Source organism: Acromyrmex echinatior, chromosome 8 (assembly GCF_024713525.1).
Source record: "Acromyrmex echinatior isolate Ae372 chromosome 8, ASM2471352v2, whole genome shotgun sequence".
In the NCBI taxonomy this organism is placed as follows: Eukaryota; Metazoa; Arthropoda; class Insecta; order Hymenoptera; family Formicidae; genus Acromyrmex; species Acromyrmex echinatior.
The window spans coordinates 1,123,589-1,151,047 of record NC_141859.1 but is presented as its reverse complement, the minus strand read 5'-3'; the positions used below and the strand labels follow the sequence as shown (position 1 = coordinate 1,151,047).

Sequence of the window (27,459 nt, the reverse complement as noted above, 5' to 3'; positions counted from 1 at the left end):
CCATGATGTCATCGGAAAAGAGCTACTGGTGTAAAGTATAAGATGTAATGATAATGTTTGCAACTAGTTTCACTTCAGATTTCCGCGGCCATGAATCGATCACGTGAACTAAAGTAATCGACGATGCCGATGAGCGGCGACCGGATTTTCCGTTAAAGAGCCGAGAATCCCGCAGTAGACGCGAACAGACGAAATCTGTACTTTCGTCGTGTAATTTGGGATTTACGAGCCTTGGCCGACGGCCAGCACGAGTAAGGCATCCGGTTACACCAGCATTGGCACCACCGTGTGGCTTGCGCGACTTTGTTCTCCATCGTGATATTTCCTTTCTTTTTCTATCTCCGCCCTCCTACGACGCGCGCGAGACTACGAAATTATCGGAGTATCAGGTCGGACTACGCTTTTGCGGTCGCTCCTTTAATTCCGCCCTGTCGGCCGCTTTTTTACGAGCCTGTAACATGGAACTTCCGTCGTGCTCGGCCACTCGGAGCATTCCTATTTCGGCCCGCGTTCGCTCGTTGTTCAACCACCGACAGTGAATCAAAACAAGTCGTACATTCTTGTTAAAACGGACGTGCAAACATTCATTACCCGAACCGACTCACCCTCCGGATCATCAACTCTTACCTCGTCCCTTTCTATCTTTCACGTCGCATTCCGTCCAATATCGTAATAACTCCGCGGAAAAATGGTAGCATCACGCGCGAGCGTTTCAGTTATAGTACGAAGAATGCGATTAAAGCCAATGGAGGAAGACTTATGACTTTTCTTGTCAGTATATCTCGAGCGCGCGGTGAAGCACCACTTCTGATAAATGACTCTGACACGTGAACCGTCTGAGTATGAAAATGATGTCTTTTCTTTTGATCGATTCAATGTTTATTCCACGTCGTCTTGTTGTACCATTTCCGCAGATGATGGTGGGCTTGCAACATCGAAATACCATTCGTCAAAATGCAATACGTTCTCGCGTCGCGAGCAGACGTTGCCGCTTTGTCGATTTAATTCGATCTTGACGGCGGAATTCGATGCACCCGAAAGCTACGTTTCTTGTCATTTCAATCGTTCATCCGGGGGAGGTGCGCGTGTTCGCGTCGTCCTCGCGAGGGATAAAGCTCGGATATAAGTAGTATAGCGCGGATCTCGGTGATCCGTTTGCGGGGGACACTCGAAATCGAAGATCGAGACATCAGTTGGGGTGGGGTGGGAGGAATACGAAAACCGATGGGTGATCTTATGGATCGTGGAGGTGCATACTCGCACGGGAAACTACGTACTTGGCGCGCATTGTGCATCCTCGGCGATGCACGGTGATCCTCCGCGAGCGTCTTCAGAAAGTCAATAAGTTCCTCCCTTCCTATACGAAACCGCAGCAGGAATCGATCAACGTTCCACCCACTCTCTGTCTTTGCGAGAGTCTATCCATCGGTTCGTTGTCCCAAGCACGAGCGCCTCTCCATCGTATTCTCTCGTTTCTCTTACCCCCCCCCCCCCTCCCCCGTCACTTCGGCGTGCTTCTACCATCGACGTCGTCTCAATAGATGAGCAGACACGAGTCTCTTTCCAAGAACGTTGTACGTACCATGCTTGGGATCTTGTTCTCAAGACCCATCAAGAGTCTATTCCGACGTTCTTAGATTGCGATTGAGGAGTACGCGAATCTCAGACAACAACAGAAAATCATCGCGTTCTTTCCGAGAAAGTAATTAAATGGAACTTTTTTCGCGATAGAACGCATGCGATTAGAATTATCACCTTTTCAGACGTGAAGGGGATGTATGACCGTATAAAATAATGTAGAAATGTGCAATAATTGTGTTTGAGGAATTCAAAAAGCAACAATCAATGTGTTGTCATCAACGTTCTATAATTATTTTCATGATTCAACAAAATTATTTTTAGATCTATATCTAGCTGAATTTGTAGATTCGGCAAAATTCAGAATTTTTCACTTCAGCAAAACCGTACTTTTTGTATAAGAGAAAATATTGTACTTCGCAATCATTGTATAAAATTACATTAAGCTTTTCTTACGAATTTTTCTTTACAAATTGAAACAGGATGAATAGTCGATGTGCTAGATTTCGCACGATTCTCCGAGTTATTATTAAGCCATTACGAAATATCGAAAAACGTTAAAACGAATTGTAAAATCCGTGATAAGTAACCGCTCTTATGAAATTTTCTGCAACCGGTGCGATCGATGTAGCGCGTCGCGAACTTTACCCAATATACGGCAATCGAAAAATAAAAGATGACGGTGTAGGGGCGAGGAAAAAAGGATACAAAAGAACGATGAATGGAAGTAAGACGAACACTGAATTCCTCTATCCGCAGCACTCTCGATGAAGGTATATAAGAATCGATCGAAAGATTCTCGCCTCTTATTTTTCATCCCGAAGCGACCTTTTCCATCTACCTACAAGGCCCTTGACGGACTTGTCCGGCTCCACGAAGGCACTTCAACTCCAATTTCACCCTATTCCTCGTCCGTGAATGAACGCGCGAATACCTCCCTGACGTCTGACAGGATCCTAGAACGAATCCAGCCATCCGTTAGAAACTTAATCAAAACTACCTAGACTTTGGATGCAGTTTCAGCATGCCCGATGTGATGAACGTCGCGGTAGTTTTCACGTCGTTCGCGTAATTAGCAATCTGTTATTCCGACCTATACACCATTATAACTCCCCCACATGCGCGGAAACTTTCCTGAATTACGGGGTGACATTTTTACGTGCCCGATAAGCTAGGCGTCGCCCAAAACATGTTCGCGAAAGCGAGTGTATAATTGCAGTTACACAGATTCAAAGTTTGAAACTTTCATGAGCGGCATATTTACTACTGTTTGTTATTTTATCGTACATTCTCTCTTTCTCTTTTTTTCTGTCTACTTCTCTTTCTCCCTTTTGTTTGATCTCTTTTCTCTCTCTCTCTCTCTCTCTCTCTCTCTCTCTCTCTCTCCCTCTCTCTCTCTCTCTCTCTCTATTAGTGTATTATTCCTAATTTTACATAAATGTTTTGTGTTCCTGGCACGCTATCACTAATCGAGACCAGTTACGAAGTCGAAGTTACGGTCACCTGGTTCCTCCAAACATGGAAGCAAGCCTTCGGGACAGCTTCCAGAGGACATTTAACGATCGCCATGTCGTGCATGGCTTTTCATACGAGCTTTGATCATCGTTTGCGAGGTTATTGCGATGACTCGGCACGTTCTACCATATACATCGGGGGCGCATCTTGTATTCGCGATGCCTTCCTCACTTTCGTTATACACAAAGGCACAAATATGGCTCGTATCCGAAAAAGGAATGCGCTCCTACGCATACATTCGCCTTGGATTATTTATATTTCATGTAAAAATGGCGAGAAACACGAAAAATAGCAGGCATGCGTAAAAGAAAAATTAAAGTTCAAAATGAAATTAAAATTCGAATACAAATCTATCGAGTGGTAAAAGAAAAAGACGTTATGTTTCGTAATACGTATGATATATGACTGAGTTGTCGTATAGTTATCGATGAGTGTTTTTCAGCAAGATAGTATAACACAACAGTTATTTCATCTTTATTTAACATTGGTACAACAAATAATAATGATTCACTGTATTACATTATCATCTCTTGCTGAAAAACACCTTAACTCTTCGGAATTGACGCCAAAATCTGTAACACAGTTACTTGACGCTGGGTATGCGACTTTTTAAATTTATGTTAGCTAAAAGATATTTAATTTAAGGAACCAAAATGACATAATTCCTATAAAAAAAATGTAAGGAATGCTAATAATAATAATAAGTATATTTTTATAAAAATAATTCAAATTCGCAAATTCGCATGTAACATAAAGAAAATTGAATTTACATGTTAATAAAGAGATTTATAAATATAATCGAGTGGGTTCAATATAGACGAATGTCGATACACATATAAACTAAAAAATCCATCGATGACAATTATTTTTGTTGACTACTAAAGTAATCCAACCTGTTACCAACTGAAACATTCTTCACCCATTGCCATGAATGGACAAAAACGCTTTTACCGAGAAACAAAGCGCGCTCTCGAGTAGGGGAAGACCGGCGTAGGCGAGAGGTAAAAGGTAAACGCGAAGTAAACACGGGGAATCCCGTTTGCCAGGTAGTAATTCTATTCGTAGCCGGGATGCGGCAGCGATAACGTCGCAAGTTGCGCGGTCTCTGTTTGTTTACTGAAATCATTGCCTCGAGCGTCTTGCTTTCGTTTGAGAGAGCGACCTTTCCACACCGCGACTGTCTTTATCTGTTGGTTGCCTTCGGCGAAGGCCACCGGCGCTTTGCCATCTCTGATAATCTCTTTATGCAAGCGGCGAGCGAACGCACTTGTTACAGGTACTTTGTAGCGAATAGAACACGCTGACCGCGACATGACGATTCGTTCCCGCGCTAAGCATTTTGATCTGTGTCTATGATTGTCACCTCTTCAATTTTTGGCAGGAAACTCTTGTTTTCTTTTTTTTTTTTTTTACGAAATCTTGTGTTCTCTGGCACATGAAAAAAAAATCTCCGCTCAAAATTTTGACGGTGCTTTTTGTAAGTGCTTACGTCGATTTTTTCTTCTAGTTTTGGAATGTTATCTCCGGCAGGAAGATCAGATCCGATGTAATCTTTTTCTAGACAACGCACTATGAAATAGTACAAATTTTAACAATAGCAATCAATTTCCGCCAGAAGGAGCAAATTTGATAACCTTTTTTTTTTTTAAAGGAAATACTACAACAACAATTTCTTTGTGTACTCTAGGAGGCTAAGTAATAAAATTTCAATTTCAACAATTTTGATACTAATTCTTGATCTTCGGTAGGACAGTCTAATTAAGAGACAATCATCGCCTGGCGTCTTCAGCGGTATGGAAATTGAAAAACGCGGTTTCTCCGCGTGAGAACAGTAATGCTTGTACCTATGTGCTCCGCAAATGCATTTGACTTTCGGATAATTGCGCGTCATTCCATGCGCGAAAGTCGGTATTGTTCGGCTATTCTCGATGCTTCGTAAAATGCACTTGCATAATGGCTCATCCACTCGAGAAACACGTTGAAAGAGAGAGAGAGAGAGAGAGAGAGAGAGAGAGAGAGAAAAAAGAGAAAGAATCGAGGCAAAATATATGCTAAGAGAACCCCGGGCACGAATACAGGAGCCGATGCCTGACTTTTTTTTACGGTAGGAAAATTTGCATCGCGAGTTGCCGGGACAGTTCGTAGCAGCGAGAAGAATAACAAGAATAGTTTTCTTTCATTTCGATGTCGTCTTTTTGAGGTTCTAGCACAAGTGGCGTTCAGATCGATTTGTTCAGCTGTCACTTTTTGTTCTATATTCAACGATAAAGTGTAAAAGGTAGAAATGGGGTGAAACGTGTCGATGTAATTCGCACGAAGTTTATAATGTACGCGGAATTACCGATAATCGAAGGATTTAACATTTCTATATGCGTACGGTATGCACGATAACGGCACGAATTCTTTTTTTTTATCTGCAAAATGTATTCATTTATATCTGAACGTTTTTATTCTCTTTTAACGTTTCGAGAAAATGTGTTAGCTTTTTATTACTTATTCATTCGTTGCTTGTCACGAATGCAGGTGCTTGAATTGAATAGCGCATATAATGCAGAACATCGTCAAGATTTTTTACGATAAATCGATTATCTCATTTCACGTAGTATATATAATTCAAAGTCTCCTTTGGATTTTCCGTGAAGGAAGGATGATGTAATAAAAAAAAGCAGCAGACTTTAAAGAGCGATGCAATAAGTATTCCAAGTAGATGATGAAGAGAGGAGTAGCAGATGCGATAAAAAAAAAAAAAGAAAGAAAGAAGCGCGCGGAATGGTACGCGAACGAGAGACGGTACATGGAAATGATATTATTCTCGGAAATCCTCGAAGCAGTCCGCTTGGAACCGCGAGAGAAGCATGATTCTACCCAAAGGCGGTGAGTGGTTCTTAGTTTCGTTTCCTCCTATATATGTATATTGCATAAGAGATGATCCACGGAAGAAGGGAAGCCTGACGCTGGTGAAACCGGGTGGATAAGTGGTAGTATTTATTAGGTATATAACCAACCTGCGCGACCCTCAGAAGGGACATCACGTAGCGGCAAGTTATTGTTTCCAGCGGGTCCACAACCTTTTACCGCGTGACGAGAATTCTTGAATGGAGGACACTCGCGTATTAGAATTCGCGAGAGGATCAGGCCACATGCTCCAAATATCCCCGGATATCGTAAATCGATCCAGTCGATAGTTATAGATAGGAATAGCATACCACCGATACCTAATCTTGCAGATGACTCAAATAACTAAAATTGTTTCTTATGATGCCGTTTCCGCTCTAGTTGAAATAATTTCTGTCGCAATTTTATATCTGCTATTTATCCTTGTTGAAGATCTATCTTCCCTTTCTTTCTTTAAAATAACATATTTATATATTGATGTATTGATATATTATAAACAGAGATAGTTTTAGATAGTTTTACTTTCGAGAAATTACTATTTTGAAACTTATTTTTACTCGACTTTACTAGTTTTTCATCAATTGTTCAAAACAGCAACTAAATTATGAAGTTTGTTTTGAAGATGTAAGAAAATTTCAGAACGATATTATTGTAAAATGTAAGACCAAAATTTAGTATCAAAAATAGTTTATCATTACTATATATTAATTAAAAAATCAAAAGTATCGGAAATATTTTAATAAGGGATATTCCAAAAATATACTAAAGCATACATTTATTATATAATTCGATTTGCCCGCAAGCAATGGAGACCACAGCGTATTTTGACATAATATAACTCGATTTATCCTGACAACATGTTATTTTGAAGTTTGATTCTCGTTGCCATTTTGGCATAATTCTGAACCGTTGTTTCCATTATGCATCGAAGTTTAACTGACTTATTCTCAACAATGCAAACCGTGTTACTAAGAACACAACGTTGTTCCGTACTAATAACATCAAAGAAATAAAAGATACAAATAAAATAGTTTACTTTTCAACAGTATATTAACTTTTTTTCGTGAAATCGTGAATCTCAGTAATTGTCGTGTTGAACACACAACCGTGATAATACTCGATCGCGCCATATCCCTCTCGAATTTATCTAACTTCTGCTTTATGGTTGTGTATGTATGTATATATACATATGTCTACGTGTATATATGTAAATTTAAAAAGTGCTCATACGTATGTATGGACGTATATATAACATATACATCAGTTGGGACGGAGTAATTACGCGCGGATAATTACTCGAAGAACGCGAAACGCGCCAAGTACGTGGAAATTGTGGAATGTCACGCCATATAGAATTCACCGGGAAACTACTTTGATTTCTGGCGCCATATATAGACAAGACATTTTTTTACTTCGGCGACTTCCTTCCTTCCTTCCTTCCTTCCTTGCTTCCTTACTTCCTTCCTTCCTTCCTTCCTTTCTTCCTCTCTGCTCTTGTCACTCGCATACACTACTTTCAACACCAACAGTGGGTTTCGTGCATCGGTGAAGGTGAAAAGGGGGAAAGCCAGTCGAGACACGAACGGGGTGAAAGAGAGAATGAAAAGCGATCGACGAGGGTAATTAATTTTCACGAAGGCAGGGTCGCGCGCGCGCTGAGAGCCGGTCTTCGTCTCTCAAGAGAATTATCGTCTAAGTGCTGATAGTTCGGAAAGTTCGACGTGCTTCAAACTTCCGTAGGGCCGTACGTCGTTGCCCCCGCTTGCATAAGGACCAATCATCCCCCGAAATGCATTCACCTGATAAAGGCGCCGTTGCTGATCCTAAGCCAGCCCATCGGTATTTTAATGCCTTGTTGTTGCGTGTAAAACGTACACGAATAACGACGGTGATCACCATGTACCCCTCACAAATCATAGAGAAAAGAATAATAAAAAATATTGATAGTTATCATTTTGAATTAATTTTAAAAAGAGGTATCTACAGGAAAGAAGTGCTTGTAATAAACATTCACGAAGACAGGATCAACGCAAGAGTATTGCTAAGAGAAGATATTTATAAAAAAAGTTTCTAAATCTGATAATATCTCAGTATATAAAAGAATTTTTTATCAATTAAAGCTATTACTTCATAAAAAAAAACCTGAAGAAACTAGATTCTGTAAAATATACTGGAGGAGAGGGGGTATCACATTCAGATAATTATATCATAATATAACCTCATCTTCATTGAAATAAATTTTCCCATTTCCCATTTTGTAAATTTTCTTAAGCATTTCAAGTGCGTTTTATTATATATTAAACTTAGATTAATTAAAATATATCATTGACTTATATAATTTTAAAAAAATTACACCAAAAAAAAAAACAAAATAGAAGCCCACATTACTACTTTTTCCTCTAACCAACGCAACTACTTCGCATATTCACTAATCGCTGAAAGCAAATTTGCATTTTTAGATTACATAAAAACGTAAGTAAAATCCGAAAACGATTTCGAACGCGCGCGTATTCCTCGGGTGTGCACCCCACTGCAATTATCTCGATGAATTCAGGTAATCATTCCGTCTGTCGGTAGAACTCTAATCGCTTTCGGAAATACCGTTTTCACTTTGAGGCACTCGCTTCCCCTTGTTCTTCGCCAAACTTTTTGAGTGCTCCGTGCGCCTCGGCATGAATATCGCGCGCCGGAGAACTTCAGCCCTGAAACGCTTCGAAACTAACCGCAAGACGTTTTCGCATCCCTTCCCGTCGCGGGAAAGTGCACGTCGCTCTCATTGAGAGTTTCCACAGCGATCTAATGTGTCGCAACATCTATATGACACGACATCTAAAGAGGCGAATGCAGGTGCAGCTGATGCAGCCACGCTATCGTATGCGAGAACAAGTTGCCGTTTTATGCATATCGTCTTTTTGTGTGCCATCGTTCTTATATCATAAAAAGTGTGAGCTAAATATTGTCATTAAAAGCTTGATATACGAATTTATAAATAAACGTTTATTGTGTCTCATTATTGAGGCTTATTATTATGCAAATAATTATTGTTATTATGATTATTATGATTATCGTGACTATTATTAACGTGTTTAATTTGCGCTATAACAAAAGCTGTAAAACCGAAGTTCCCGGGGCGTGCAAACGAATTAATGCATGCACCTTAATTAAATCTAGCGTACCGAAGCGTGTATATTTCTAGCGGAACCGCGCGACTGCCATCGACTGTTTTAATTAGTAAATTAATAAAATTGAAATATATATATATATATATATATATAGAGTACATCCCTTTCAGTTGAATTTTATAACGTCATAGCAAAATAGATATTATTCCGCATGGTGGATCAAATAACCTCGAAAAGCTGCCAAATTAAACATTAAACTTCTGAATGATAGGAGAATATTTTCGATGCGGACCATTAACGCGAGCGGATCAGAAACGTGTTCAACCATCATTACAATTATTAAACCAATACACAGTAACCGCTTATTAATTTGCGTATTAGTCGGGTAATGCATTTGAACACACATAATGCATCTTTCATCAGCATTTTTGTCTCTCTAATTAATGCATAGATTATACAATTTTGTGTTACATATTTACCGTCTACAAAGATAATTGACTGCCGCAGTGAAACGAAGTAATTAACAATGTACTATTTATGTATGCACTTGCTTTTCATTTAAAAATAATTTAATTACTATTGATTTTTAAAATAATCTCGTGTAAATTCTCGAGTTTTTAGTTGTGTTTTATACTCTAATTTAATACTCAATCATATAATGCAATTGCGAGATTAAGAGTAAACGAGGAAGAGAGAGAGAGAGAGAGAGAGAGAGAGAGAGAGAGAGAAAGACACATAATTGATTTAAATCCAATATCAAGAACGAATTTGATTTATTGTCCAGTTATTTTCCAGGTCAGACGGTCTTGACAATAAATTGCATGAAACTATTACAGCGCTTTCCACCGTAAACAACCTTGGTTCATACTGCCGTATCCACGTATTCGCAGGAATACATTTTTATTGCCAATACGGAATCGCACGGAGGTATATACGCTTTCGCCGATACGTACCCGTCGAATGAACAGCTCGGGCACCTAGATGTGCGCAGACGTTGTACATCACTCACAAACGGCCTTTAAAATTGGCAAGCCGGTCTTCCGTTTTGCGGTAACCCTGATGGCTTCGGTGAACGGCTATAGGAAAGGCATTTGTATGCAGAGGACATACGGCACAGGACGTTCCCTCGGGCGAGATCGTTCTACGGTTACGACCTGGCACCTTCCCTCCCTTTTATTCATCATCCTACTTCTCTCCCGTGGCATTTCTCTTTCGCTCTATCGAGAGTGAACTCCGATTCGGTTCATAAGTAACTCCCGAACGAAAAATCGCAAAGCGTACGCGGATGTTGCCGACGGCGGGGAAACGTTCGATACTTCCATTACTTAGGGAAGATTTCAAATTATTAAAAAATACTTTAAAGATATTTTTCGAAACATCAGTTCTATTCGAAACGTTGGTTATAAGCACAGACGTGATGAGACTAAACTGTACATTCCTATAAAGTTATCACTATCGGTTTAGAAAAGGTAGCTTGAAGCATATTTCTCTTTCTATCTCTATCTCCCTTACATTTAATGTTATAAGGAAGAGAGATAAGATAAAGTATAAAGTAACTGCGCCATTTGTGTCTTGCGTCTCCAATATTCAACCTAACTTATCCTAACATCGTTAAGAAATTAAGTGGTAAAGGAATAACCATATTGCATACCGTTATTTGAAAAAAAAGTGACGAGTCAGTTTTATAAGAAGTTGATCAAATTTTAATTACTTCGTCGTTATCCATCTCTGCGACCACCTTGCGAGAACGTTAATGAGACCTTTAACGACCCCATTAACGGCATTTTCGCCCTTCGGTTTTAACGGGAGAAAATCTCCAGAACCTAGAAGAATACTCGTGAACAAGGGTAGAACGGAAAAAGTGCGAGTACGTGCAACAGCCGGTATTTCGTACCAGACAAAGGACTGAATACACGCGAAAGTAGCGAGAAAAGCGGAAAGCAGATTTTCTCACCGTCGGCGATAAAAGAAGCGTCATGAGCGATAAAGAACTTCGTTACTCATTAGAGGGCAAGCTTACGTTTGACAAAATTCACGATGCAAATAACGAAAGAAGGAAGGATATAACAACAAGTCGAAGTTATCATGTACGTTTCAGATATTACAAAATATTTATGATGATTTTCAGAATATATTTATTAGTTATTTAATTGGTCTTCATGATTGAAAAAAATTTATTGATAGATTTTGTTAAATTTCGCTCGAAATTAACTTAATCGTAATTAATTTCGACACTTTCAATCATTTCCCTTTTTATTATTCTTCAACTGTTACACATTTGTTATATAAAATTCGTTATTTCTTTATTTTATTCAAAGCTATCTTCTTAGCGTTTACATAGCTTTTGCATTTTCAGTCGACAATTATTAATGCTTAAAAGACTGAGTATCTGGAGCAGCTATGAAAAATAGAGCTTTATTAAGTGCATTCGTCCCTTTCCTTTTTCACGCTGAAACAAAAGCTCGCTCGAAATCTTATTGCCTTGTCTATCCTGAAAGCATCCGGAGTCTCTCGAGTATTTTCTAGTTCTCCGTCTTTACTTTCACGAGTGAGCTTATCGGTGGTGAATCGAGTATGAATCTCTCGTAAACTCACTTGAAAAACCTCTCGGTCCATTATCCTCCTTGGAAAATGCGAACAGAAACTAAATTGATACACTCTATCAGTACGCAATATTTGCATACATTTCTGTCGAGATTTTTATTTGCTTTGTTACATATTATATTCAGCATAAACCTTAAATGCAATTGCAATGTTAAGTTTAAATTTTCACAAAAAGATCGGTATATAATAATTTTTATGCTAAAGCGTTTTTTAAAAGAAATGAAAAGAACGGTGTTGCTGAAATATCTAAGAATTTAGATGTAGATCTAAAAAATTAATAATTTTGTTTGGATCATCAAAATAATTGTGTAAGATGCTCAAACAGGTTGCTAGAATGTTAAAACTTTTTGCAACATCAATATAATTATTTTGACGATTCAACAAAATCATTTTTAGAGCTCAATTTTTACGTTGCTGCTGTGAAATGAATGCGTTTGTCATCGCTACTATGAAATTTTATTGAAATAAACAAATACGTGCAAGCAAAAATTTGGTTACAATATTTTATTTGTTTCTGATATAATTTTGTGTTAATAAAAACTCATAAATTAAAAATCGTTTTTCCATGTATAAACAAAAGAGCGCGTATGAGTTTCACTCTTACATGCATAATAGTACTGGCGATTAGACTAAGGATCGATTGTTTCATCTTCGGATAAACTATGTGATGATTTACTTACTAAATAAATAAAAGAGTAAAAGAGTAAGAACATAAGAGAGTAAAACGGTGAGCTGAAGTTTACCGAAAGGTGGAACAACTCAGTTTAACTAAATTAAGGAAAATTTTTTATAAAATTATATTTACATTTTATGTTCATAAACATATTATTGCGTGTAATACCACTATGGTTATTTTATTTCGATTTCTTTTCGACCTATTTTACTCACTATCATTACTATTTTACTTCGTTTGCTTTCTGAGCAAAATGTTGATAAATATACAGCATCCTTTGTTTCTTGAGGATCTAATTTACGTGAATCACAGGACAGGTTTGGCACGTGCGAAAACAAGCACGACAGTTTGTGATACTACAAGTTCGCATAGGCCTTTGCATAGTGGATCAACGGGTAACAGGTGTATTCTGCGCACCGCTTTCTCCATCACATTTCCCTCGAGTAAACTCGACGCGTAAACGACAAGGTTGGTCGAAATTGCCCAAGCTACAGGCTTTGATGTCGAGTAGCGGACCAAACAAATAAAGAAACAAAAATAGCTGTCATACGCAGCGTGTTATATCTTTTCGACGAAATGCTTGAAATATATTGCGGACGATTAAAACATTAAAATTGTAATGAAAGCATAAAGCTATAAAAGTACATACAATATAAAGCTGATAAAACTATAAAGAGAGTTACGTTATTACTATATTATTTTATATACTTTTTTTTATCATTTTTAACTAAATTCAGTTGTATTATTATAAATAATAATTTAACTGTAATTAACAAATCTACAAAGATATGAAGCAAAAACGTGAATAATATATAGTATTATTAAAATATTTTCTAGTAATCTAATATTAGAAGTGTTGGTGTTAGTTTTATGAAAATAAGATTCAGCTTATTTGTCTAAATGTTAAAAGTTAACTATCTTCTCATATCGTTGAGCTTAAACTATAAAGTACGTCATTCAGTTTGATAACAGTCAGGCATTATTGCGAAATCAAGTGTGTTCGTCAATCCATGCGAAAAATCACATGATCGCGCTCCGCGTGATGCCTTTATCTTCTCTTCTCTATCTCATTTCACGTTTTCCTTCGAAAGTGTCGATGTCCCGAGTTACAGCCGATCAAGAGCGGCTAAATATTACGCTTTGAAGCAGTGCATCGAGCGAGAGAAAATCAGATTGCAAAAAGCATGATACTGAAAGATACGCTTGAGATCACTTGTATGGAACCGCGTACTACCAACATCGTTAGATATCTGAACGATCTAAGATGAATGTTTTTCGTGTACAGCGAGGATCAACATGAGTGATTGATTCTGCTTATCAGACACGAAGAGATAAATTTGTTACATTGCTCAATCTTACTTTTATTTATTTCATTTAATCTTTTTGTGTTTGTCACTACATTCTGAAGTCCGGATCCTTTTTCTCAATTATACTTTTAATTTTGGACTCGTATTTTCTTTTTCACTGTCAACTTTTTAAACCATTGCTATTTTTATCACTTTTATTTGAACATCCAATTTGACCATTGCGGAAAGAAATCCGTATTACATTATTCCGGCTCATTATTGCAAATATATTATCTGTAGAGGCACTGAAAAGAATCCAAATCAAGAGTCGAATCGTTTGCATATTGCTGTGTTTAATCTATTCACTTTAATCTATTCACTATGTTTAATTTCTACAATATATTATTTCTATATTGTAAAACTTTTCTCAATTTTCAGATTGAATTCTAGACGAATTAGAATTTTCTGGTTGAATCTATAAATTCTAATTGAGATAACCAAAGATGTCCAATTATAATAATCATCAGAATTCTTATTTGATTCGTTCATGTTAAATCAGAATTTTTTTTTCAATATACATTAATAGTTTATTTCTATCGATATATTTATTTTTTATTTTCATAACGTACAAGATTTGTTTTCCATTCATTTTTACAAATCAAGATATTCGCTTTTAATATAAGAAGATCACTTCACGAAGCCGAACAATAATTGAATATAATATCTACATTACTATATATAGACATATTGCAATCCGTCAAAAAGGAAATAATAAATTCCGGAAAATAATTTTGTCTTCCGCAAGGAATACCGCATTATGGAGCGCCTTGTCCGCAAAAAGTCCTTCGCGAAAGATACCTCGTGTTCCCGAGATGAGAACGACAACGAGGGACATCGACGAGGACCACACGGTACGAATAGAAAAAAGTTCCCAATGGTGTCATGGAATTACGGTTATGATGATATTGGCGAGGGAGTTTCGGGGGAAATCGGGACACCGCCTTGCAACCAACCGTTGTCACAGCTGCGAAAATCCTAAAGCTCAACGATATTGCACGCTCGGAGCAACGTATACCTTGGCGCGCGCACACACACACACGCACACACACACACACACACACACACACACACACACTCGCACGCATGCGAGTTGATGTTTCCACTTTTATGAAGCGATCTCTGATGACCACCAAGTTCGATCAGAAGAAAATGATCTCTCTTCCTTCTTCTCGTGCGATACGTGACACACGCGGCGGTCGTTTCCTGACAATTTGACACGAGGAGAATTGCTCAGGCGATTAATCTCGATTAAACGAGATCTAACAGTTTACTCGCTTTCGGATTGTTTTCCCCGTGAAACGAAGTAAGCTACACCTGCGTGATTGGAAAAGCGAATCGATTGGATTTTCGATAGACACCATAATCAATGTCGAAGGGCGAATTACACGAAATTAACCTTTCAAATGGAAAATGATCTTAAATTTTTTGTGAGAATATTTTGTGTGAGTGTCGTGTGCTCCTAGTCTCTTTTATTGGTAAATAATGTATAATATAATAAATTTTAAAATAAGTTTTGCTTAATGTTCTGATTTCATAGTAAAAAATTTAGATTTTTGATTTTAATGTTTAATTTTTATTCTTTTTTTTTTTATTATTATTATTATAAAGAGAATAGAATGAAGTATAGTAATCATGAAGTGTGACAGCCATTTGTGAAATTTGAAGAATTTTAATTAAACTTTAGATTTTTTTATTGAAAGAAAAAAAAATAGAAAACATAGTAAAATTGAAAACAGAGATTTTTCAATTTCTACATAATTCCAGTTTAAAAATAATTGTGCATAATCCAATTAAAAAATCCAATTTAAAATAAATTATCTTTCAATTATGAGTATATTAATTATGTGAATTTTAAAATAATGAAACGTTATTGCAAATAATGCGTAACCATTGCCATAATAAAGCCGACTTTAAAATTAAATGGATCCTCGATCGCCGAATATATTTGCCAATCGTCTTCTCTTCTTGAAATTACACTGAACTTATCGCTTAACTTACGATCAAAACCGGCGAGCCGCGACATCGACATGTCTTCGATTATTAAAGACTCCACGGAATCCTCGTATTTATTCTCCTTAATCCTCGTCTTTGCTCAGCGGCGATCTTTCCCAGCCGATCCCGTGGAATCGCCCGAGAGTAAATTGATTTCTACAAGGTGTGGCCAAAGCGCAGAAACGATAGCTCCCAGCAAACCGCAGGTTTCCGTAGACGGAACATAGGGCACGGATTGCCAAGGGGTAAAGGGCGGGGCTAAGCAAAGTTGTACGGCTTCTCGACACTGTCTGACCCGCGGATTATCGGCTTAGCCGGATAGCCCCCGTTTGGGTTATTTCTGCACGCGGTAAAGCCTTGCCAGACGAGGGTAGCCGTAACACTGATTTCCGGCCTCTAGCTTTGGCAGCGCGGTCACCACATTCCTGTATTCCTTATCGGAGACATTCACGTATCTTCCTCGACGTAAAGACTGCGAAATACGCTGTCGCGATAATCAGTTAAGCAAGATAAATTGTGCAATCGTAAAGTATCCAAGGAAAATATATGAATCATTAAAGTGAATTGCTATTAAAGCAATTCTTATCATCTTGATTGCGTGCGCAAAGTAATAATAGTGTACTGTAATGTATAATTGTGTTTTAGTAATAAATATTGTATTTTTTAAAATAATAATATTAGAACTAAAGGCTGTTGAGAGTATGGCAAAAATATATTAGATTCTTTCTCGAATGTTTCGCTTTCTTTTGTCTTAAATGTTTTTAGTTTTATTTGTTACAGAATAACAATAAAAGTTAGAAGAAATCAATCGAAAGTAGAAAAGAACTCTTCTATTTTGAAAATCTCTGATTTTTTCATCGTCATGACATTTACATCTTGTTGTCATTTAATAATTGTTACAAGTTACAGTTGCGAGTTACATGCACATATCGATCGTTAGCTCACAGATAGCTTTTAATTTGCGTTGTTGCTGCTTTAATACTTCGGCAAGCACTACCGTGCAAATTGATACCCTTGTAAATTAATGCTTCGAATACATTATAACTGTACAGAATGCATCATAACACGCGGAATTCTGTTTAGAAACAAACTCGTTGACAAATTTCGACTTCACACTGAGAAAAATGTTTCAACCGTACAAGAACAAGTACAAATATTATAAAATTAATTCTGATCATATCAATTAGAATTATAATTGTCAAAAATATATTTATATAATATATTTATATAATAAATAAATTTCTGGTTATTTCTATTTATTTGGAATTGAGTGATGAACTTAACTGTAAGTGGCTGATTTTTACATTTCTCTTTGAATCTACCAGAATCTCTTATAGAGAAATTTAATATTGAAAATTTCTTGAATATTAAAAACATTAAACGACAGTGCTTTTATTATTCAAAATAAGTAATTAATCAATACTTTTCAGTATCAAATAACTAAAGAAAAAAAATAAAAGATTTAAAGCAAAAGACTTTTTCCCAGGGTAAGTTTTCTCGCGATCTTGAAGTAGGTCGAAACGATTTTTGGAAGAGATTTATACAAACAAGATGTATCTCGCGCAAGAATCTCTATCGTTCGCCATCGATCTCGTTTCCGTTTGGATTTTGGCAACCTTTCCCTGTAACTCATTTCCTCTCGAAGTGCACGGAACTTGTGTAAACTCTCGTATGCCGTGGACCAGGCACATGAAAATCGCACCGTCGATTCAGCAGCATTTCATAAAGAGCGGCTTTTCCGCTGCGTCGACGATATCACTTTCCTCCCACTGGGACCACATTACATAGTAAATATCCGCTCTGACGGCGTACACTGACGAAATTCTCCGAAAGAATCGTCACACGTAATCGTTTCACGTAATACACGTATGTAATTCCATCTATTGGCAACAGTAAATGTTGCGTAATACGCGGTTAACATCTTTCCCGAGTGTATATTTTACGCAAAAATTCGAGTTACAAAAGAGATACCTTTTCATACATTATATTCCGAACATTTCTATGTTAATACTTTGTATTATATGTTTGAACTGAATTGTTAACAACATATTGCATTTGTATAAAAATATACCTATTTTGATATCGAGACTGTCAGCCGAACGATTATATCTCGGATGACGTGATTCACGGCTCCCGAAGATTAATCATCGAGATTGCGATTTTCAAAACTTCGTGAGCTAGTTTGCTACACACCGTGTATTAAATTTTCGAAATTGGATCCCTCGGGGTGGGGAAAAAAGAAGAAACTATCTCCTGCGCGAGAGACGGGTAGTATCACGTACGCCATGTTATTCTTTCTCGTCGAGGCGGAAATTCACTTCAACATACCTGCAACGTATAGAACGAAAATTTTGTTTTTTATCGAGGTAGAAGCCCAATTTCAGATCGGTTTGAGAAAAGGTGGAATGTTCCGATATAACGCCAATAACGGAATAAAAATCAATCTGAACCGCGAGATAATTTTTCTAATAAACACTCATTAATTTCAACGTAACGAAGAGGACGTCTGCGAAGCAAAAGTCATCACAGTGTTAAAATGTTCCCTCTCTCGTCGGGGATAACGATGCAACTTCCACAAATCTCCCCACAGACACAATGTTCACTCGTTGAAAAAAAAAAATCATCAATGAAACGCGAAACCCGTGGAAGAATCTCTTTCTCGCGTACCAACGAAAAGCACCAGCTCGCTATTCACCCTCTCGCGTTGTCCTCGGTTTTTTATTTTTTTTTTATTTTTTTTTTTTTTGCAAAAGTATGTCAAATAGGCAGACGGCGCGTCACAGGTCTCGTTTTTTTCAAAAACGCTTTTCACAGCGCGATTCGCGGCTGTCGCGCGCCGTTTGCCTCCGGGCAGGCGACAGAGGGAAGATCACGCAAGGCACGAGGGACGACAAGGTGCAGGACAGGGACGACAGAGGCGATCCGCAGTTGCCCGCTACCCTTCAGGACACATAATGCACCGCGGGTAGCCCAAGGGAAATTTAGCGGACGCCGTGAAAACCGTTGTTTTGTACGCTTATACCGGCGCGGCGGTGGCGTACAGTGGCGTACACGCGAGACCGGATACCTACCGTACGTATACGTAGATACGTATAGTATAGGACAGGCGAGGGTAGGGGATGGGGGTAGGTGGAAGTAAAAAGCATTCCCGCGCGTTCCCGGCGCCGGGTAACACCGTTAACGTTAACTCTATGAGCTACGGGGAAGCAAGAAAAATGGAGGAGCACGCGGTAAAGATGTCTGTGAGGCCGCGGATCCACCCCCGCGTGTCTGAGTATAAATGTATAATGCGCGAAAAAAAAAAAAAAGTAACTCGCTCGCGCACGCTGCGGAGTGGTGCCACTTCGGTTGCCTGCAAATTTAATTAGCGTCTCTGTCTGCTGGATACATTGACCCCGACGCAACGGGGTTACTCTCGCCGGTAATCATTCGGAGGAGACGGGGTTTATACGCGCCTGCGTATATTTTGCGACGCCCCCGCGAGATCGGTTTACAGAGAAATTTTTGGATCCACATAATTTAATCAAGAAAATCAATGCGCTTTCTCTTTCTCTCTCTTTCTCTCTCTCAACATGTACAATCCTATTGCGACGAATATCACCCGATGTGTGTACTTTATATCGCGAATACGCCAAAGGGATTGGCATCTATCAGCGCGCGCCGGCTTAAAATCCACACAGTGAAATTTCAATGCACTTTTTCTGCATGTCGGGTATGCTCCGGATATGAAACTAGGAAGAATCTCATATAGTGTGACTACAGGTAGTCCCAATTCTGTATGTTGGCGTTCGTGTGGGCTATGCGATTTATTTGCAGTTGGGCTAGCTGGAACGTTTCGGTTTATATTTGTAAAGGATTTATATCTAACTAACGTGTTCCATAATCTTTTTATTTTGGAGATATGTCATGAAATTGTTATTTTATTACTAATGACATACACGTATCCACTTTGATGTTGTTACTGAGCAACAATTATATTACGTTTCTTTTGTATATTATTTTTATTTTTTATACACACTAATATCAAGATTTTTTTAAATAAAAGTTTTGATTGTGTTATTAATTCTATTGTATTTTCATGAATCAATTAAAATTTTTTTCTTTCAAATTGATTTTATTAACGTAAATTATATTCCCGTATATAAATGTTAGTATTTTAGTATATTAATATATTAATATGAATATTTCTAAAAAAAAAAAAACCTGAAAAATTCGAACATTACCAAATTGAGATGAAGAGCATTAAAATTAATGCGCATCAAGTGACCCGAAATTTTGATAATAAAATTTAATTAACTATTATCACTGTAATCAGTGATGTGCAAAAGATACATTATTATAATGGAAATACATAATAGAGTGAACGAAATAATTACAAAATGTACGCTTCCCTTTCTCTTAAAATTGCAAATGTAATTGATTAAATATTAATATTTAAAGCCAATACGCTGTCTTCTAATAACGTTCGTCAATCTCGCGTTTAAATTCAGACATATCACCTGAATCGTGGGATACTCGGAATAAAACGATAAAATTTACACCGGGCCTTTCCATTTGTTCATCCGTATAAACTCATTTCTCCGTTCTGCGAGACTGAAGCGACCAGCTCTTGGACGGTAAATTAGGGACTGCATAATATATTCCCTCCTGTGACGGCGGCACAGAGTGAAAATTCTGCTTAAAAATTCAAAACTTAGAACGAGAGACCTAATATGCACGCCGTGCGAACTATCGCTCATGGGGCGGAAAATGTAAGGAAGAAAAATGACTCTTATGACAGAAACTCAAAAATTGAACGTGATAAGATAAAGGTTTTGCCAAGTTTGATAATAGAATGCCCGCTTTTGTTACGCATATCATATTGTTCTCTGCAAATGAGAGAGAAGCCGTAACATTTTCAAGAATATACAACCAAATATTAGTTTACGCTTTTCAGATATAATAAAAGTAAAGTAGTTCAGGTTCAAATTCTGGCTGAAGTGATATTTTTCACAATAAATTATTTTAATTTTTAGAAAATAATAAGAGATTTATGACACAATTAAATAGAAATAGAATGTAGATCTTAAAGATGAAAGAAAATCAAGTTTTAGTGTATATTTTAAATAATAACATATTAATTTCCTAACGCGAAGATTATTTGACAGATTATTTGTGATGCTATTTTAGATATTATTTTCAGTACAATATCCACACAATACGAATATCATACAACAGTTTTACAAAATCAACAATCCTTGTGCGAGTTAAAAAAAAATGAATTAGTCATAGGTGATTGGATTCGCTGCTGCTTATTTTATTCACTCTCTCTCTGTCTCACATTCTAGCGAAACTTTGAACTAAATTTGATGAATCACAGAACACTCGGGGATTTCGGCGAATCGCTTTGTTTGACGTTCAATTCGAAAACTGAGAGCCGAGGAATTTGAAAAAATTCAACCATCGTCGATAGACAGAGAGGAACGGAGGAGAGAGAGAGAGAGAGAGAGAGAGAGAGAGAGAGAGAGAGAGAGAAGCGAACGTACGGATCTGCGTTCTCTACGGTCGACAGACTGGAAAGGAAATCCATTCGCTATTCGCTCAGTTTTAATACGCTCGGACAACCGGCATATATACATCCGTTTCCGTTTTCCGGCGCACCGGCCGGCCGCGTTGTCCTCTCTTGCATCCTTTTCCGTCGCCCGCCGCATCTCCTCCGCAAATATTCTCGCCAATCCTTCAATATCTAACCCAGACCAAATGCCCAGAATGCTGTCCAGTGGAAACGGCGATTCCTCGAGCGCGAAATTGTGACGTGACCTTTCTCCGATCTACATAACGCCGATGTCTTTGCCTGGATTCGTTTTTTTTTCCCATTTCATCTGGGAAGTATTCAATCGTCGATCTTAAAGATAGAGGCAAAATGTTACCGCGCCGATTTCGTCAGACGAAATCGCTGAATTATCAGCGAGACGAATCGCTGAATTATCAGCGACAATTGCTAGTATTACTTTCGTATCACGAAAAAAAAATCTGTTCTGTCTTAAATCAATTGGAATTAATAAATTACATAGAATGACTGCTATATCTGCAGTATTCAACTTTATTCAAATATCAGATACGAAATAGCCATAGCAATTTTATGCAGAATCGATAATAGTGATGTATTAATTACAAGAATCACATAATTATATTTTAATTGTGAAGAGTATTAAATAGATTATTAAAACTTTTTTAATTATTAGTTTCCTTAATTACATCAAGTTTTTTTTAAATTCTCAGTTACATACTTTCACAGTACATCGAAAAATACGACGGTATTAACGTGAAAGGATAATTTAGAAAATTATCAGAGTTGAAAGCAAATGTAGTGTATGTTGTGTGTATGGTAACGATAATAACGATAATACGCGACCGTTTCTTGGTAAAAGACGAGTTCTTTATGAAACGCCATCACCTTTCGTGTCGCACCTGCGCCAGTCAACTCTGTTATTTATAAGTAAAACGGATTTCCTACGTTGCGGAAATGACCACTCAAAGTTATCGGTAATTCAATATAAAGGTAGATAGTAATAACGCGGATCTTATTGAACATGAAGCTGGTTGTGTCACGATGATGCGATTTCTCGGTATCAAATTAGCCATTGTTCGTATCGGTGAAAAGAAACAATTTCTTTTTTTCCTCGTTCACGTTTGCACTTTGACAAGTTATAAATAAAATTTATCTTTTTCCTTTTATGTAAACATGATAATCGCGTGTATTAAATTCTTAATTAATATTATTGATTCAGCATAAAAGAAATATAGAATTGTTAAGAACAAATGTTTATGAAATGTAATTGTTTTAATAAGGCATCACAGTGTAAAATTTGGCATGTTATATAAGCAAAATTAAATTTAATGATTCAATAAAATTTATATTTATTAATACTTATATCCCCTATTTACAATTTACATTGTATTATATAAATAACTAGCCATTAGCTCTTTACGAATCAAAACATCAAACAAAGAAGAGTTAGAGAAACGCATTAATGAATGCATTAAAATATATATTTATAAAGGTGATTGTTTTAAATAACTACTGACAGTGAGTTGAAAGTGCTAGTTCGTAAAATTTATTGGTCTTAGAATCGACAGAAAATACAGATAACAAGAACTTATCAATATTTCGTGTTTTAGGGCCGCCATTATCTGCAAGAGCGGTCCTCGGTGGAACGGCCGAGCTGCCATGTGATATTCGTCCACCTCATCACAACGATTCCGCTATCTTGGTTGTCTGGTACAAAAGCGACGTCATTCCGATCTACAGGTAAGTTCTTAACTCCTACTTTTTATAGTCCTCAGGTAAAACCCCTGTGCTAACGTGCATTGCATGCGAGAAGTCGTCGAATAACAGAGATACGTATAATAAGATTATGTTTTTTATATATGTGATATTTTCTAATCTAATCCGCGATAAATATATTGTACTATCGCTAAAAACTCTCAGCTATTATAATATCGTCTTAAAGGATCTTCTGAGAAAATTTTCAAAACTTTGTTCATTAATAATATAATAAAGCTTTTAAAAACATATTTATTAAGATTTTTTTCAAAACAAGAAAATATTATGTTAGTTTAGAATCTTTTAAAATAACAATCATCTCTAATGATTTAGCTGTAATATTCCAAGACTAATTAAAAGTTATATCGAGATTGCGTATATTTCCAAAATGTACACTGTATTCAATTTAATATTTTTAGTTACATTTTCGAAACTTTGTTTATTAAATATAACTTTTAAGATAATATATTAATAAGATTTTGTTAAAATAAGAAAATGTACTCCCAGATCGTAATCTTTTAACATTAATCTTCTTAATGATTTAGCTATATTCTAAGATTAATTGAAGGATATCGAAATTTAATTCCGCACGTTTCAAAATGTAGACAGTATCTGCATTTAATATTGTGTTTTTAGTTATATACCTCGTTGAATTTTATTTGAATAATACATGTTTGAGAATCAATAAGAGAGAGAGAGAGAGAGAGAGAGAGAGAGAGAGAGAGAGAGAGAGAGAGAGAGAGTGTGTGTGTGTGTGTGAGCGCGCGTAAGTGTATGTTGAAAGAGAACAGAAAGAGGGATCGAATGTTTTATTCAGTAGTATAATGATTAATTATTTCTTTCCATCGACTCATTCATCTACTTTTATCATTTATCTTTTTCCCTCCTGCGTTGGGGTTAGATTACCATTACAGCAGGATCTTGTAAAAAACCAATATTTTAAAATATTACGTTTTTAATAAGGGTATAACGTTACGAAATTGTCATAATGAGCTAAGTATGTTATAGAAAGTCATCGTATTTTATTGCGTTGCGGATAATTATTTCTTCTTGCCGGCTCATTCGCTCACCTTTATCACTTATCTCCTCGTTCTGTAACGGTGTTAATTTACCATTGCGGTACGTTCGTATAAAAAGCGAGTACCCTGGATATACAACGTGACTTGTGCTCGTTAAATGTCACGATAAGGGTGACGATAGGAAGAAGTCTCGGGCGAGGTTGGTCTACGTAAGCGATATTCACGCGTGCGACCACTCGCGTGTTGCGAAGCAAAGTCGGGGTTGGTCCGTTTTCGTGCGCGGACTAGACGTCGATTTTTCGATAGCAGCACCCGATACCGGTGGTCAGTCAGCCGCTTTGCGAAAATGTGAGCTCGCCCGAGCACTAATCCGGCGTAGCAAAAAAAATATACAAACTGGGGGTGGCTAAGGGTGACTTTCATATTTACGGTCCCTGTACAAACATTCCATCGGTCGAATAGTCATTGTGGATGTATTGTATGGGAGTGTATTTGAATGGACTAATTAATGAAATTTAAATTGTTGATCTGCTCTTATCAAACAACATTATGGAATACTTTAATTCGTACGTATATGTATCATTTTCTTATTTTTTAATGCTACTTTAGTGACGTAACAAAAAAAATGTGATTTTCAAGTTATTATCACCGAATGAATTAAGTAAATATTATCTTTTTTTCCACTCTATATATATATATATATATCGATACACATTCAGATTTATTAATTTTGTAATTATACATTAATAAAGAATAAAATAAAATGTATTTTCTTCAACTGTTTATTTTTTTATTACATCTGTGGGATCTGTAAAAATAATTAACTTTAATATCCGAAAAGTCATCATCCTGATAGCAAAGTAAATTCCTCGCAATCGCATGAAAATGCAATTAAACGCAGTTCCGCGAAATATAATCAAGCATCTCAAACATCAACTCCGCCGGCATCGGTGTAATTAACTCTACGTTAGCATAAAACAAATAGTAACTGAGTTACGAATCGGTTATACTGGGACTTCCTAAACTTTCCCTGAGTCGATTACGAAAGCTTCAAACCTAAATGTCTCCTGCGTCTTTGATTATATAAATCAAATTTAAACATAAATATATGAATGATACATATAAAATGAGTAGTTAGAAAAGACGCATTGTCTTCCCTAAACAACTCTCGAACAGTTGTTTAAAATTCATTTCGTTATACGAAAATGTTGCAAATATTATTCTTCGATCGCTAGAGAAAAAGTACTCGCGCGTAAGCCGGGCTACCGAAAGATCGCTCGTTGGTACATTGAAGTTAGATCGAATTATCAGATCACGAATCACAATTCGCAACATGGAATTGAAAGTCCGAATGAAAAAGCGATGGACCGTTTGTTACGCTTTCCTCGATACGTCAACCGCAATCAAATTGGCAGACATGCTTACTTTCGTCAGATAGATTTCTCTATTCATCTATTCTATCGTCAGCACGCAATTCGCTGTCTGTCGCTCATGCAAATTTGCAGACAAGACAAACCCGCACGCCATTGTTGAATCTATTCATTTTTTACGCGGCGCTTTCTTACACTTTTTATATAAAAATAAAAATATATATATGTTCCACACATTTTAAAATCGCATATCAAAAGCTTCGAAGATGAAAATCTTTATTTTCCTTTGTCTAAAAATTTAATTAAATTGAACGCATAAGCTCTTTATAGAATTAAAATGTCTCATCTTCCTCAAGCACTTGTACATTTTAAAATGCAAAATCTAAAATTTGGAACGCAAAATATTGCTGCACATTTAAAATTCAAAATAACAAGATGAATAAAGATAGTTCTTAGAAAAAAATATATTTTTAAATAGAAGAGATTTATAAATCTATTACTAATCCAGTAAAAGTAAAATGTCTATATAAGCCTCTTTCTATTGTTAGTGCGTATAAATGATGTATTCATAAAGATGTATTCATAAAGTGGTAAGATATAATTCGCAAACAATTGGAATGTATCTATTAAATAAACTCAACATTGTTTCTCGACTTTGGATTTGAGTTCTCTTCATTATGATAATTGATGAGAATTCAAATCTAGAAAAATCTGCAGTTTCATTTGACAAAAATATATGTGTGTGAATTATATCTTAGCAGCTTATAAATATTGTAATAATCTACGCACTAACAACTACTAACAGCAGAGGCTCACATAGTCATTTCATTTGTACTGGATTTATTCTTAGAATATTATTAATTTGATTTATTTTAATTTATTACTAATAATACGAAAATGGAACTTATCAATATAGATGTGTGTATGTGAACATGAATTTTTGAGTGAAATTTCTAATAGAGATAATAGGATAAAGACCTTTACTTGTGGAATTTAAGTTCCGTTTGTGAATCGTCATGACGGAAACCACACGAGTGATGCTGTAAATACTAGGTTCCGCGTATACATTCGTAGATGAGTTGGTAGGACATATACATACAAATTAGATCTTGAGACTCTACTATTTATAGCGCCAAGTGGCCTCTGCTCAGGTAACTGTTTTCAAATCAACAATTAGAGTCTATAGTTACAATTATTCGTTTTACATTCAATGCCGCTTCGTCACAGGACAGAGTTTTGGACTTTCTATTTGTTGTGTCTAAGTCTAAACTAAAAGAGGTCACGGGACACTATATCAAGCTAAGGTAAGGTCGTGTGGCCATTCCTGCGGCCACTTATCAATTTATAAGCCATTGAAAGACGCTGCCGATCTTAATCGATATTAATCACGTTTCGAGACGCCAACATTGATCCCGTCGCTCTTTTCATTACGGTAATGCGAACATCGCTATCAACTAATGGAAAACGCGTCTAGGACAGCCGGTGGGAAATTACAATGCGCATAAAGCGTAAGTAAACATCGATGTACTTCCGCCATTAACTCCAGCGACAATCGTAAACCGTTCATATCCGTCTACAGTCGCCGCGGCTGTGCTGACGTTCTTGATGAATTCTATCGTACGAGCCACTTGCCTCGAGTACACTGTCTCTTGCGAAATTGCTCTGCTAAAGCGCAGTCATGAGATAATGGAGTCGCATACTACGAAACTCAATAGGAAGGAGCAAGAAAGCACGAGAGAGGAGAGAGCTGTATAGAAGGTAGGAAGCGGAAAGGCGTGCAGGACGTCCCACAAGATAATGGTGTATCACGCCGGTGACGCGATTTAAGGGAAGCCGCTTTGTCAAACGCCGGTCATTTTTCACGGTCACGGTATATACGTTATTCGTCACGTAACCGATTTTCTCTCTAACAGCTTTCGCCCGGCATTGAAAACGTCACGAGGATCCGCCTCGTAAATCACGTTAGATTGTAAAATTGACGCAAGTCGATAAATATATATCCGGACGATGACATTGTATGTCTCCGTATGTCGTATCGA

The 27,459-nt window shown here is 36.9% G+C and overlaps 1 protein-coding gene and 1 long non-coding RNA gene across 9 annotated transcripts in view; one reads left to right on the top strand and one right to left on the bottom strand.

Moving 5' to 3' along the window:
• LOC147908662 (uncharacterized) overlaps positions 1-22,798 on the bottom strand; it is a 165,084-nt gene extending 142,286 nt beyond the window's left edge. The window contains exon 1 of the long non-coding RNA XR_015545942.1: positions 15,732-22,798. This is a non-coding gene — a long non-coding RNA (uncharacterized LOC147908662). The remainder of the gene's footprint in view (positions 1-15,731) is intronic.
• The window catches only part of LOC105150813 (synaptogenesis protein syg-1), a 444,748-nt gene that overhangs the window by 319,107 nt on the left and 98,182 nt on the right, over positions 1-27,459 (top strand). For all 8 annotated transcript variants that reach the window (XM_087408701.1, XM_087408703.1, XM_087408700.1 and 5 more), the window contains one exon: positions 22,887-23,016. In XM_087408701.1, the coding sequence (XP_087264827.1) occupies positions 22,887-23,016 (130 nt within the window). The remainder of the gene's footprint in view (positions 1-22,886; positions 23,017-27,459) is intronic.